Source organism: Poecilia reticulata, chromosome 7 (genome assembly GCF_904066995.2).
Source record: "Poecilia reticulata chromosome 7, P_reticulata-male-v2, whole genome shotgun sequence".
Lineage (NCBI taxonomy): Eukaryota > Metazoa > Chordata > Actinopteri > Cyprinodontiformes > Poeciliidae > Poecilia > Poecilia reticulata.
The window spans coordinates 6,360,750-6,376,168 of NC_088836.1; the positions used below are offsets into that span (position 1 = coordinate 6,360,750).

Below are 15,419 nucleotides of genomic sequence, written 5' to 3' on the forward strand. Positions count from 1 at the left end.
GGGAAATGGTGTTATGGAAAGATTTTAATACAACTAACGGCTAAATCGGCTTAATGAAAACTTAATCTTGGTCTTTTACAAGAGCATAAAATCTTTAAGAGGAATATATTTATATAGCTTTAAAGCACGAAATAAAGAGATCTTTGCAGTAAGTGAACATTTTGAACCACAACAAAAGAAACTACCTGAGCAACAATCTTGAGAGGAGCTTTTCCTCCTTGTTTGGTGTCCACTGTGAACTCTGTGGGCTTTCCAACAGCCAGACCACTGCTCTGGAGACCAGGACCGTACGCCTTCACCTGGAACGGCCATCAAGCATTACTAACAGTCAAGGACACAGTTCTTTGTTCTAGCCCGTGTTCCTGGGTGTGTTCTTACTTTGTCAGGGTAGAAGTCTTTTCCTGGAGCGTTGACGATCTCAGCCATGAAGGGCGAGTGCTGGATGTCCTCGTTGTTGCACAGCACATGGACGGCGTACTCGCCTGGCTCTGTGGGCCAGTAGCGCACGTCACATGAGCCATCGCCCTTATCGTCACATTCAATCTTGGCCTGGGACGGACCTTCCACAGAGAAACCTGAGCAAGAGGACATGGGTTAGTGCTCTTGGAAACGCAGCATAGGCAAGAGAAACCTAAGCCCGACAGACATGGGATGGATTTTTCCTGCCCTTTCGTCTCTGCCTTACTCACCTAGGGTACCGGCGTTCTGACCAACAGCCTCCACCACAAAGTCTGCAGATTTACCAACAACCCCTCCCTCCAGCCCGGGGCCCCAGGCTCTCACTAGCTGCTGACCAGCCTCAGAACCAATCTTAACCTCAATGGGACTAAAGAGGAGAAGCAGGGGTCAGTCAATGTGAAGCTCAGCTACCAGTTCCAGTTAAAGTAGTGGTCCAGTACCTGCGGGGAATGTGCTGTCCTCCCCAGGTGATGGTGATGCTGTAAGTCCCAGGAGTGGTGGGGTAATACTCAAACTCGTACACGCCGTCTCCGAGGTCTTTCCTTTTGCATGGCTCCTCAATTCCCTCTGTAAATACAGGACTTGATTTACAATAATATTCATGCAATATTTAGAAAAACCTACAAGGTTTCCTAGCCAGACGTAAAGCCCTTCAAAGGGCTGTTAGCTCAATTCAAGTCCTGTAATATCTTAAGTTTAACTGAACCCAAAGAGGAATTAGAAAATGTTTGCTGTAGTAAACATGCTGTGTAGACCTTCTGTCCACACAAGGTTTTATACCCTAAAGTCAGTTTTGCAAAGATTTTAGTAAATATACTGCTCAAAAAAATAAAGGGAACACTTCAGTGTTCACTTAAATGTTAAAGTGTTCCCTTTATTTTTTTGAGCAGTGTATATTGGGGTTGCAAGTGGACGGCAAAGCTAAGGGACTCCTGTGTGTGTTTGCTTTCACAGCCAGAAATACCCATGTTAGGTGAAAGTCTGGTTTATTTGCAGAGGTGTGAATGCCAAAAAATAAACTCTGGTCCACCTCAAGGTCTTGGTTTGGTTGAAGTAAACTCTGGCGGTGCGGTTTGAATGCATACGTCGTACGCGGACTACAGCACAGGGCATTCTGGGTAAGTACAACCAAAACTAATGCGCAACACTAGTTGGAAAAACGGCTCGTGGTCATTTACCGGAGACAAAAGGGAAATCCTCTAAATGCTAAAATCTGACAACATTCCGTTTTTGTTTACATTTCGCAATGCGGGATGTTGCGCTCAGTTTCTTCTTCAGTGGTTTTTGTGTTGTTTCAGTAGTTCTTGGTCCAGCGCCACCACAGGCAAGGAGGTGAACATGTTCTTCAAAGCGTTTGGTTTGTTTGAAAGAAGTGCAGTAGCTGAAAATGGAACAATGTCGCCAAGCTAATGTTGCAAGTTTGGTCCTCAATCAAACAGAGTCTGTCAGACTATCAGATATGAAAACACCCTAAATTGCTCTCTGTTTGGAGAGTATGCATTCCTGGTTGTTTGGGTCGTTGGGTCAGTCCTGTGATGGTTGAGGTACACCCGGGACAGGTTTTACACCCGGGACAGGTTTGGCTAAAGAACATGCTCTGTGCCTCGATCTGGTAGCTACAAATCAGCAGCCTCTTCAGTCCACCTCCCCTCCACTCCACTGGACACATCTGACCTCAATAAAGTGCCATGTTTAACAAAACCAGCAACAGTCAAGAGTGAAAAAACACCTGGTTTGAACTTAATGTAGACATTACATCTTAGTGACAGCTGAATTGTTTCTTTAAATTTGAGATCCATCTAAACAGTCAGTTGGATAAAGAGACATGACAATAAAATCGGCTCCACAGATGTCAAATTATGCAAAACCTGGAGTCAGACACCAGTTTCAGTTAGAACTGGCCATTGGAACACGTTATCGTTTGCCGTATGAAACCAGAACTGATAGCAGTGACACAGACCCAATGCCACAGCACTGAAGTGAAAGTCTGTGTTTTAAATAGCCATGAGTGCTTTCACTGGAGTTGTATGGATAATGAACCGTGAACTTACTGGGGCCCTTGATGGTGACTTTCAGCTCCCCGGTGCCGGCTCCTTTGGTGTAGACCTTGAAGTCTGCCGTCTCCTTCACCCTCAGGCCCTTTGGCTGCAGGCCGCGACCTTTCGCTCTGCACAGGCTGGGGTTGCATGCTGTGAACACGCAGGAGAAAGTTAGAGAGAAGCAGCCCAAGAAAACGCCACAGAGCTTTTTCAATTCAACTTTATAAGCACAGGCAACATGAGAGGTGGAAGTTGGATGAGGTGCAGGAGGAATGAAGCCTTCGTGTTAAAGGTCCAACCTTCACTAAAGTTTCACTAAACTCCTTCCGCTAAACTTCTGGTGCCTCAACATTTATCTCATCCCACAGAGTGAGCTTGCTGCTGACGCAGTAAAGGAAGTTTCTTCAAACTGAAGTAGCGTATTGCTCTTATCTCCTAAATAAAGACGGAGCCGCAGCTGCCTGGTCAACAGGAAGCAAATTAAGAGCAGAAAACACACAAGCCATTTTCTAGGAAGGTAACTAATAAGATATAAAAATAAACCCGTCAAATTTTTTACTTGATCTCAAAACAATCCAGCAAAAATGTTTAGAGTTAATTTAGGCCATTTGTGTGTCATTATCAAACTGAAGTTTTGGTTAGAAAGCAGGTTTCAGATTGATGAGAAACATTTTAAGTCACCACAAAACTAAAGATCTTAGCTCATAATAAAATAGCCACATTTTGCACAGATTCACTAGAATTTTGCAAAACCTATTAAAAAAGAAACGGATACTGCTGATAAAGTGAAACTAAAGTTACTGTTGTTCAATCTAATATGATAAATATTACAAATTTTATGTCATAGGCAGCATGGAAAGCCATTTTAATTAATTACCACCATGCATTTTAACAAATATTTAGCACTGTAGCCCTAATGGGCATTTAAAGAGGATTTTGGCATTTGTCTTCCTCCTGGGACCAACTACCTTTAGAAAAGAAGAAAATAAACATTTTTGATTGAATGTCAGTCTTCGGTCATTATTCCTTGAGCAATATAAAATAAAAAGATAATTTATGAAAGTCATCAAAAGACCATGCTGTAGTCTCGTGGTAAACATCTGCACAGCAGAACCCAGGAAAATTGAAAATGATATCATGGAAAGTACAAACTGCTAATGGCGCAGGCAAATTGTAAAAATTAACCGATTGATCTGATTCTGACTGTTCAGCTCAGTCTGTCCCGACCAGCCCCCAGCATGGCTTCTCTATTCGATTAGTGAATGCATTGTATCTAAAGGTTAGTGTATAAGAATGAAAGGTGGACATTTGGTATCATGCCTAAATGTATTCAACAGAACAGTGAGAAGATAGTCTAAAAGTTGACGTTTTCTACGACATGTCAAGACAGTCTGCAGTTCATTCGGTCGCACTAAAATGAGTGTGAGACTTTCATCTGATAACAGGAAGGCTAAACGGATAACAAAATTGCTCCATGTTCTCTTTTAGAACTTTCAGCCATCTGTCATGGAACATGTTTGATTTAGGAATGTTGGCAGCATTTTGGAAAGCTTAGTTAAGGTAAGGTCCCACGGTCACTGGGATCCGAGACTGGTACGTTAGCAATTCCAGCTGCGCCAACCAGGTCAATTAACAAAAGATGCTAAAGAATGCTTAAATTGTCAATGGCATGGCGACCCAAAAAGGTTTCTAAAAAGATGCTTAGCATCCTTATGCCACAATTTATTAAGCCTTATTGCAGCTATTTACTGGAACTCTGGGGGGATTTAAAGATTTATCTTACAAATATAGAAAAAATGAATTAAATACTTTTCTGTTGATGGTTCCTAACAAGGAAACTTTACACTGGAAGCTTGATTCATTCTGAATTCATGATGTGAAGTCTAAACTCTGAAAATTAGTCAGAAGTAGAGCATTCCTTAAACTAATGAATAATTTCCAGGATGAAATAGTTCAGTCAGAAATGTTGAGCACATGATCACAAGCCAGAAGCTTTCATGCATCCAATCTCTGACACACAGTGGGTACCCAAGAGAGACGCCAGGAAACAGGAAATGACAGCAGAAGGAAGAGGCCGTTCTCAGGAGTGGACAGATGCCAGTGGGACGCTATCAAAGAGAAGACTGGGAGGAGAGACCGACAGAAGATCTGATATCCAGCACAGCAGCAGGAGGAGGAGGAGACAGAACACAATTAGAAACCAGCTTGAAATAATTAACGCTGAAGGTTCACAGGGAGAACAGTTACAGTCAACGCGTTTGAACAACAACTGCTGTGGCGCCTTAAGATTCAGACTCTCACCTTCTCCCACGTCGACTGTGAAGGGACTCTTGCTGATCTGGCCACCAGCGAAGGTGATGAAGATGGTGTGCTGGCCCTCCTGGGTGGGCTTGTAGGTGCAGCGGTAGCTGCTGTTGCCCTTGTCCTCGATGGTGCAGGGCACTGTGTTCTTCTTTCCCGCAGGATCCATGATCTCAACCTCCACTTCTCCAACACCGGCACCTTTCAGCAAGAGAAAGTCAAATGTGGAATTCTGTCTTGATTTATTTCCTACTTCATTCGATGGCAAACGGACCGCATCCTCTTATACACTACCTGCTGTGTAGACGTCAAAGTAGGTGGCTTTGTTGGCAATGTTGCCCGACGGCTCCAGGCCAGGGCCCTGGGCCGTCACCTTGCTGGAGTTGCCCTGAGCCATGCCGATGTCCACCTCGAAGGGACTCTTTGAAATATGCTGCCCCGCAAACAAAACAGTCACCTGGAAAACGGAGGGGGGGAAAAAAAAAAGAAAATATTCACTCTTCTCGTTTTCCCCATTTAATTATTCCAGTTCATAATGAGAGATCACAGCAAAATCTTCCAAGTGTTCTGTTCTTTAGGTCTTGAAGTCAAAATAATTCTCAACAAACCATTTTCTGCATCATTGTTAGATTCAACAAAGACACTAAAAATTATACTTAAAACTGAGTCTTTGCCAATTTGTTTAAGTAATTTTGTGCCAGAATGTTTTTTTTTTCCTGTAACCTATGAATCAAACTAAAGAAGGGAAACAAAATAACCAATCTGGTGTACATCTTTCTCCCTATGCATTCATATAATTAACACTGCATGAGAATGCAACAGGTTCTGCAATCCTGTACTTAATCCAGTCAACACAAACCTTCTGGAGTTTTCACATGAAAGTTCCTGAACTACTCTGGGTTGTTTACACAAAAAGCACTTTAGTATACATCCACATACAAACACACATTTTTATGAAATAATTAATCACACTAGAGGTCCAGTCAGTTTCTTTGGTCAGATTTCTCATCTTTGAGGATATTTTTAAAACGGGATGTGATGCAAGGGTAAAAATATGCAGCAGGTTCTTTGATAGAGACAATAGTTTGGTACTGAAAGTAGCAGCTTGTCACTTTTTTAATCTTGGCATTTTTCCCCTCTTCATGATCTAAAGACAACTTTTTGCTCCTTAATATTAACATATGTGTGTCAAACAATCTCTCACACATCCATTGTGCATTATACTTATGGTCAGTTTACCTTATGCATGCCCATCACTTTAGGGGTGTAGACAACAGAGTAGGTGCGGTTCTTGTCGTTGTTCGCCGTCACTTTGGCCTAAAGGAAAATTGAACAACAGTTTACAAAATCCTCAGCTTTTAAAAAGCCTTAGTTTAAACAGGCTACATTCCCAAAGACTGACAAACCTCCTCTCTGTGTCCTGCAGGATCCTCTACGTAAACTAGCACCTCTCCCATCCCCGCACTGATGGTCTCAACGGTAAACATCGCCTTCTTCATCACGACATTTCCCTCCGGCTCAATCCCTTCAGAGACAAGACACACACATCAACATGCAGCAGATGCAGAAATGCAGCTGGATACGCCTTCAAATGACAGATTCGATTTTTCAGACACGGTGCGACTACAGCCTCAGATGAACGACACATCATGTATTACACTACGACGTAGTGTAATATGCGAGTAATGAACCCTAAAGCATTATGGAAGTCGTTGAGCTTATAGACGACTTCTTGCAGAACCAGATATCCTAGCAACAACTCCTAGTAATCATTTACACTCCCTTGCATGCTTGACAACTTCTTAGTTTACTCTTACTATTGTTTCTGCAGTGGATTGAGGTTACAGACATTGATCTGTGCATTGCTGTATAAAAGGTCCCACTACAGAATTTCAATCCGGATTTTGACTGGACCATTGTACCACCATGATTCTGTCACCCAGTTTATGACGCAGGTTGGGCCAAGCTTCAGCTGTTAGACGGCCTCCAGGCTCTCCCAATACTTCACCCGTCGAAACCGGGTCTTACCGACATAGTGGTGTGAAAAATATTGTGTCATTTTGTTTGCAGGAAGGCGTCTGCCTCCCTTTGGACACCAGGTCCGGGTCAAACTGTTTCACACAGAGTTCTGTGCAATGTGTTGTGTGATTTATCAGAAGTTTCAGACTTTAGATTATGCAGACTCGGCTCCATGACCCTTCCAGATGGATGGGCAGCTCCAGTGTATTCTCTCTGGGTTCTGCTGATGCTTTTCTCCCTCGACCTTATGCACAGCACAGCCAAACCACTAAACCACCAAAATCTATGTTTAACTCCTCTTCAGCACCTCCAACTATAACCTCTAGTTTCTATAGAAACAGCAAGAGTGAAGTTGGTTTATCCCTACACTGCTTCTGCATTACATTTTTTTGTAAAACCTATAACTGTGCTTTGAAATGCACTTACCATCTCAAGCCCTGGTTAAATATTGTTCAGTATTTCCAAAATAGCTAGCAGGATGGACAGTTTGTCACAGCAGGAAACATGGAGTCCTCAATCAGAGCTGTGTGTACCTGGGCCGTAGGCGCGGGCCTTCTTGGGGTTGAGTTTGGGCCGGAGAGGAGCCCCAGGCTTCAGCTTGGCTTTGGGGAACTGGGACAGGTAGGTCATGACTGAATGCTCGTCCACGTTGGGGTCTACGATCTCCTCTGGGGTTATAACCTGATAAAAATAGACAAAAAGGAACACATGATTTAATATTTAAGGTCTATGATGCTCGTTTGCCTTTACCCAATCAAGGGCATACCACATGTGCAACCAGCAATGGTTCTTTATTAGTTGCCATGGAACCCATTACCCACAGAAGTAAACTAGGTACCGACATGGTGATGAAAGCACTGTGCCAGTCCTCCACCTCTGCTCAGAAAGTACCTGATCCAGATTCGCATGCAAACCTTCAGCAGCCACTCATACAGACTCTCACTTTCTGGTTTTGCAACCCACAGACATGGCAAGGGGGAAGACATTACGCTCACTTCTTAGAAGAAACAGAGAAGACGACGGAAACAGCAGTGACCACAGAGAAACTGTCAGCATGCTACACTGTGCCAGCCGTGCCAACACTCTTCTGTTTGGCACGAAGCCAGCCAACGCCATCAACGTCTAGAAATGACTCAAATGCCGAATACAGCCAAAGAATACAAGTTGGTGGTTAAGAGATCCTTACAACCTACAAGGCACTGATGGTTTAACTCTTGTGATCTTCAGCATTTAATGGGATAATGTGGACTGAGGCTGATTTTTCAACAAAATTCCTAAAAATGAGGATTAACTAAATGTGAGCATCCCATGTCCTAAAAAAACTGATCTATAAAGATTTTGCACCTCCATTTTTAAAAATCTGATAATCTATTAGGAAACATTTATTTCAGCAAAGGCCAACACAAAAATGTATTCAAATCCACTTTTCTACAAAATGTTAAACAGGTCAGCATCTAAAAGTGGTAGAGCATAATTCATACTATTGACATGGATTTAAAAAGAACATCTTGGTCCACCTTCAAAGGAAATTACGAGGAAATAAAAATAAATACGTGGTTTTTATTTTCAACCTCCTGAGAACGACATCAATAGCAGTCACTATGAGTTGGAAATTACTGTCTTACTTCAAAATTCAAATTCCAACAAGCACAAAAAAACCCCCCTAATTGACAGTCCCAAAAAAGTCTTATTTAGATAGTTAGGTGCTGGTGTGTGTGCAGCTGTATTCTCTGACTCGTCTCCTACCTGAGGGATGCCCAGCCAGTCATCAGCTTGCTGCATGGCCTCACGGGCGTTATCCACTGGTTTGGTCTGATCCCACTGATCCCAGTCAGGACACAGACCTGGAGAAGAGAATCGGCTTAGCTGGGTTTCAAACAACACAACTTTATCATAGAAACAGAATAAAACTATTACGTTAAATAGTCCAAAGCAATTTTCAAGACTACTGATGGTCCTTTTCTGGCCCCTAGATTAGCTTTTCACCATACTTTAGACTTTTGTCTCCTTTTTTGCAAGTGATGACACATTCTGAATAAAATCCCTGTGTCAATATCAGGGTTTAAAGCGTTTAAAAACAAGTTCAGGTTATATTTCCTCCAGAGACCTTCATTAGTGGTGCACCAATTTGAGTTTTCTGGCCGATCACCCATCTTTAAAAAGCATGATGGACCAATACCAATTTCTTTTTTTGTTTAAGAAGTCCCTAAATAGAGAAAACTGTTGGAAACAGCCAGGCTACTTTTGTTAACTGCAGGTTTGCTAACATAACCTAGTGGGTGGGTCTGTCAGTCAGTCAGTCCTCTCACAGCAGAGCAAAAGAGGACAGTGGATCATTTTCAGACCAATAAGATCAGTTTCTTATCAATGCATCGGCCAATCACAGATCATCCAAAATCAAGGAAATCAAGGCAGATTTATCAGTGCAGCACCTGAATGTTATGGGACTTTTTCTTAAACCAATGATTTCTGCTGACTTTGATTTTCTACCTAAATAAGGGTGATTACTTCAAGTTTGAACCCTTGAGATAAGTGTTACAGTTTTTTTAATAAAGTAAATCTGCAGTTTTAGTCATGTGTAGCGTTGCATACAGTTAATGTTTCTAGTTCCTGATCAAGCCGATCTTTAAACCCTCCAGAATGATCAGATATGACCAGGCTTTCCTGAAGCAAACAGTCATCAGCTGGATATTTTTCACACATGCTGAGCAGCTTTTAAGATTGTTTGACAAGTTTATTTATTTTTTTATTCTTTTGATTTCAGTCTGTTAGCAATCTGCAGGTGACTTAAAGCTAATGATGTGGAAAAATCCTGCCCGTGTCCGACATGTTCCCTCCTTTCTGCTCCCTTTTCTTTACTCTTGCATCACCTTTCAATTGAAGAATTAGATAAACGCCCCCCTGAAGCACACAACAGCCCCACATCAAAACCACATGCTATGACACAAACAGAACATGTCTGCACACCACTTTAATAAGAGACAAACATCCCAACTTCCCCTCACCTGGGGCACAGCTGTCCACCAAGGCTCCCAGGGCCCGGCCAGTCTGCCAGTCCCTGTTGAAGTTGGTGATGGGAAGCTCGGGAAGTTTGTTCTGGATCCATCCCAGCAGCCTCTGCTTGGGCGTCTTCTGCTTGCCGTCATCTGCCTCTTCCTCCTCATCCCACATGGGCATGGAGATGGAGTAGTGCAGGATGAGGGTCCAGATTAGACCCAGGATCAGCTTCAGGTTCCCATCCACAATGGCTTTGGAGTCTGAAGGCCAAGAGAACAAGGGATTAAGGACAAACTGCTACAAAAATGAAATGCATAGAAACATGTAAATTGTTACTGAGAATGTGTCAAATACGAAGTGACTAAAATAAAAGTATGCAAAGGAAAGATGATCTTTGAAAATCATATTTCCCTCTCTTATCAGTTAATGTATGGCAACATTTTCAGTGAGTAGTCAGCTGTATGTCAACACATCAGCTAGTATGTTTAGCCCTGGAAGAGATAAGGGAGTTTACATTTTCTGTGCAGATTTTATTCTGACCACATAGAGGCACTGAAATTACCAACAATAGGGTTAAACTATCCCCGTCTGAAGGTCTGTTTAGAGTAAATATACCAAACATCAGCAGCTGAAAGAAACCATTAAGGGACAACTGGTTAACTTGATACTGGTTAACAGTATCGATGTATACCAAGATTTTCCATCAGAGTTTCTATTTGACCAAGATTGTGCTTCATCTTTTACAAACAAATTTAACTATAACTTTTAATCTGACATCAGCTTGTTATACTCATGTTGGTCTGTTGAAGAGCTGAAAAACAAGCCTATAATTTCAAGGCTAATCAATACATACACTTCAATTTAGTATGTAGTTACATTTCTGCATTAGTTTTTTTTTATAGACTGTAATAGTAATACTTAAGCATTCATATGAATAGCCTTTTGCTTTAAATAAATGATTTGATGGTTAGTATTGTGTATAGATGATATGGTGGCATCTTAAGGTAGTCACACTGGAAAAGTCTCAGCCTGACTTGCCTATGGTCACCAGATAGAAAAAATAAATAAAAAAAAGATATGGTCAAATGATAGTTTTTTTTTTATTATTCAACCTTTATTCATACAGCTGCTACTTGTGTTCTCACTTGCACCAGGAAGATTGAGCAAGTACTGTAACTGCTTAGCACCAAAGCTGTTCCGATTCTGGTTCTGCATCCCCAGAACCAAACATGGAGACGCAGCATTCAGCTTCTATGCACCACAAATCTGGAACAAACATCCAGAAAACTGCACATCAAGACTAAAACCCTCCTGTTTAAGAGCTGCTTTTGAACTATAAGAAATGGAACAACATATGTATTTATAATTTTGATAACACGTGACAAAATGTAAGGTCCGTCATTGGTTTTCAGAACTATTGAACATTTCATTAAAAAAAACCGTTTCACTCATAATCAAACCTCACTTTATCATTTCCCACTTATTTCACTTATATACAATTTAAATTTACAACAGTGGATATTGTTAAAAATTACATTTTCTATTAAAATTATGTAGTTTGTTATGGAGATTCTGTTTTACAGAGAAATAAGTGAAACTTGCTCCACAACCAACAGGTCCAACTCAAATCCAGATAAAAATCAGTCCAGTAGTTAAATGAAACAGATTCCATTATACACACGATTTCGTTACAACACAATACAATCATATTCCGTTCATAAAGCCAACTAGTAAAATACTATTAAGGCAAGCCCAACAGATTGCTTTGGGTAGTTGACTTTCCAGCAATTCTTCATTCTGACCAAGCATGACAAAACAAAACACAAACAGCTTTGTCCCAGATCTCATCTGTGAACGCCAACAGCAAAGAGGCGAAGTGATAAACCGTGACTCTTGGAGAATTACAAAAAAAACTTTAATTTTTCAGTATATATTTTAACTCATTGTTGGCCACATCATAATAAAGCAGCGCATACAGCCCACCATGTGGTTATTTTATCTGAGGTCTTCCCCTTGGGTTATAACAACCAGCTGTAGAGGAAAAAGTGATCCAGCTTGAAGCTAGTCTGGGCACGACTCACACAACATCCCCTACCCCCAGCAAACCCAGCACTCTGGTTGCATAAGATGGTTTATTGAAGGGATGATTGCAGAGGTCCAGCCTGAAGGGAAGGGTGGGGCAATGTGTCAGCGTGTCCTCTCACCGATTAGAACATTGTCTAGGAGGGGGGAAAATTGGGTAAGAGCATTGGTGTTTTGTAAGGATGCAAAGCACTGTGCTGACTGCTATGATAAAATGTATCCACTGAGCCTCAGTGGCAGCGATCGGATTCTTGATTCAACAGGGCGTCTATTGAATCCAGACTGATTTTTAGTAGTTTCATTGAGGAAACTGCTTCAGTTGCGGGGGTTACTGTGGGGCGTATTACAGGCCGGAAAACTTGGGCCTGGCGCCACAACAAGAGTTTGGGGATGGGGTCAGACTGGATGCAGAGCAACACGACGAGCCAGATAAGCTGTAAAAACACAATCCAAGTGCAAGGCACAGATCTACTTAAAATATTTTCATTATTACAGTTTGACAGGGAAATGTCCCAGTTTTCTGACACTAGCTGCGTTTCCATTTCAAATGTGTGCAAAGCTTTCTGAACATTCTGTCAGTGTCAAATAGAAACACAATTTAGCAATTATGCAGTTTCTTTTAAATAAGGCAAATAGAAATCACACATGAATAAGTTTGTTCATGCGATAACAGTAAAAAACATGCAATGCCATGATACTACCACTTCCTGTCATGGTCCACTTTGTGGTTTGCACCAATGGCAACATCCCGCTATTGATCATGTGACTTGTCCAATGCAAACCATTTCCACTACAGTTTTGCCAATAAAAAAAGCGTCAAAGCTTCATTTAAAAAAAAAAAATATATATATATTTTTTCCCAAACCTGTTATGCTCCCATTTGGCAAATTTATTTTCAAAACGTCAAATTGCAAAAAGACATTGTCAGTGGAAACTCAGCTTATATCAAGTTGTTTTCTAGTGCTGTAAAACATGACATTGCATTGGCTCCCAGTGGAGAAATAAACCCTGCATGAGCTCAGACCCAGTGATTCTTTCGAGGTCAGTCATCATGAAAACACCAGAACCTCTCTGCCCGTGGGTACAAATGGAGAAACTCTGTCCAACCACAAATGGAAGTAAAAGGAGAGATAAGAAAATGGAGGCAATAAAGGAGTCAGAAAAGGCTGCCTAAGGACAGAGATAAAGTTACCAGTTTTAAAGTATCTTTTGGACCAACGGGTGGGTTTGAACTGGGTGTGCATCACAGGTCGTTGCTTGCTGGAGGAATGCAGATCAGCTGCAGCAAGGGTGTGTTACATAGCTGTCAGGTACACCAGCTCAAACAGGACCCCTAATGTTACCAAAACAGCTGAGGAAGTCAGATCATGCACCGTGTTGAATCTTCAGCTGAGACACTAAAAATCAGAGACAAACTCCCACTTGCGGCGTTTCCAAGGAACTCTGACTTTTAAAAAAGGTATTTTAGTCCGATGAGAAAGTTGTCAAAAGTGTTGACACACATCTGCAAACACATTCTGATAACGTCAGTACATGTGTGTGTATTTTCCTCCTCTCAATAGCTACTAAACATCCAAGGAATCTGGCAGTATTCCCAGCAGACCACAAGCCTACTGCAGCCCATATATGGACAAAGCCTGCCACAAACCCCCCCCCCGCCTCCCTTTTGCTGACTCACAACTCTTCCCTCCAACCTTTTTAAATGTCTGATCTTCCTCTTGTCCCCAAAATTCCCATGACTCATCCATTTGACACAGTCTCAAAGCAGCAAGGACCTCCCACAAACCAACCGACCCATGACACACCAAAGACATCATCGCAGTCCCCAACCCGCAGCTCGTCTTTATCCTGGGCCCTCGACAGAAGTATGACCAGTGGGGAGATAAGCTCTCGCTTTAAGACATTTATTCAATTTAAAAAATGTGAACACATACTTTTAAACGAAGCCACTTGAATGCATCACATTCATTCCATATCCCAACTCAAATCAGTATGTCAATGTTTTCCTCCATGCCTTCACACAGTTTATAAGGAGGTACTAAACTCGCTGCCAAGATTACAGGTGCGCTGAAAACCAGAGGATCTGAGGTCAAGTCGGACACCAACGTTACAACCGGATAATTATGATGTTCTTCCTCTGGTTTGAGGATATCCATCAGAGTTAATTGGAGGAGTTCAATTTTGATGACTTGTTCAAAAAAGATTGTAGGACGGAGCAAGAAATGCGTAGATGGATTCTGGATTTTTTGCCACGGTGCATCACAGCTATGGTCTGTGGTGGTGAAGATTGATCTGAACTCTCAATTTACTGGCTCATTTACATACCAACCTTCTATGTCCAAAAAATAATAAAAGCCCTGATATAAGCAATTGAAATTAACCGATTTTGTGGTGACTGGGCTGCTTCTGGAAACTGGGTAAGGAGGAAATTAAGAGTCATAAGGTGGTTCAGCTCTGACTGGAAGGAGACCAAAAACTGACTTTTTCCTCTCATTACTTTTGTTGAATGATGACATGATCGTGTAAATAGCTCCTATATGTCTAAGACCATGGTTTAAAACTAGAAAAAAGTTAGACTAATAACTCCTAGCTAAGCAGGGTCGATTTTACTTTCAAACAGAGAAATTTAAGACATTTGAACCTCATCCTTGGTGCAGTCTCTAGTCTCCTGTAGTGAAGAAAAGGCCAACCTAAAAGACACTCTACTCTGAGCCCCTTCCAGAGGATCAAGCTTCTCTCTCCATCTCTAGGGAGAACCCAGACACCCAATTCAGAAAACTCATTTTGGCTGCTTGTTGTGAAATCATATTCTTTCAGTCACTACCCAATACCATAGACGAGTCTAGTAATGTAGGTCGACGACTAGTAAACTGATGGCATTTTCCTTTCGGCTCAGCTCTCTCTTCACCGCGATAGACCAGTAGAGAACTTGCGTCACTACATACGCCACACTAATTCTCCCTGACCACTCTACGCTCTTCTGGCTCTAGACAAGTCTCAGATTTGGCAGTGACGAGTTTAGTCATAGAAACTGTGGTGAGAGGGATCTGTGGGTTTCCCTCCACATAACCTCATCTTGGATAAGCAGGTGTGGTGATGGATAGAAAAATTAATTACCTTTACAAGTATCAAGACTTTGAAGAAAAATAACCACATGGCAACGATTAGTGTACATCTTTTATCACTACAAATCATGAGGTAGAGTAGCTCCATTTTTATCCAATTGAGCGAACTTTAAAACAGTCAAAGAAAATGCTAATTAGTCATGTTTCCATCTACTGGTTTGGAGTATATCAACCAGGCTATGCAAAGCATAATTTCACCAGATTTTGACCCTTCACATGGCTGTGATTAAACAGGAAGTAGACGTTTCAAACTACCATAAACCGCACATCTCAAAAAATGGGGGTCCTCCCATCCGAGCTGGGGGTTTTGAGTCTTTGTTGCGACCCAGACCCACCAATAGAAGGAAGCGCACACTATGTCAGAACATATTTGGCAAATGTGTTTCCATTTCCCTTT

The 15,419-nt window shown here is 41.7% G+C and overlaps 1 protein-coding gene across 4 annotated transcripts in view; it reads right to left on the reverse strand.

The window, feature by feature from the left end:
- flna (filamin A, alpha (actin binding protein 280)) overlaps positions 1-15,419 on the reverse strand; it is a 53,738-nt gene that overhangs the window by 19,865 nt on the left and 18,454 nt on the right. For all 4 annotated transcript variants that reach the window (XM_008412903.3, XM_008412901.3, XM_008412902.3 and 1 more), the window contains exons 3-14: positions 9,824-10,075; positions 8,565-8,662; positions 7,352-7,499; positions 6,206-6,324; positions 6,039-6,116; positions 5,094-5,256; positions 4,800-5,000; positions 2,511-2,648; positions 900-1,026; positions 690-826; positions 379-575; positions 186-299 (exon numbers count right to left, since the gene is read on the reverse strand). In XM_008412903.3, the coding sequence (XP_008411125.2) occupies positions 186-299; positions 379-575; positions 690-826; positions 900-1,026; positions 2,511-2,648; positions 4,800-5,000; positions 5,094-5,256; positions 6,039-6,116; positions 6,206-6,324; positions 7,352-7,499; positions 8,565-8,662; positions 9,824-10,075 (1,772 nt within the window). The remainder of the gene's footprint in view (positions 1-185; positions 300-378; positions 576-689; positions 827-899; positions 1,027-2,510; positions 2,649-4,799; positions 5,001-5,093; positions 5,257-6,038; positions 6,117-6,205; positions 6,325-7,351; positions 7,500-8,564; positions 8,663-9,823; positions 10,076-15,419) is intronic.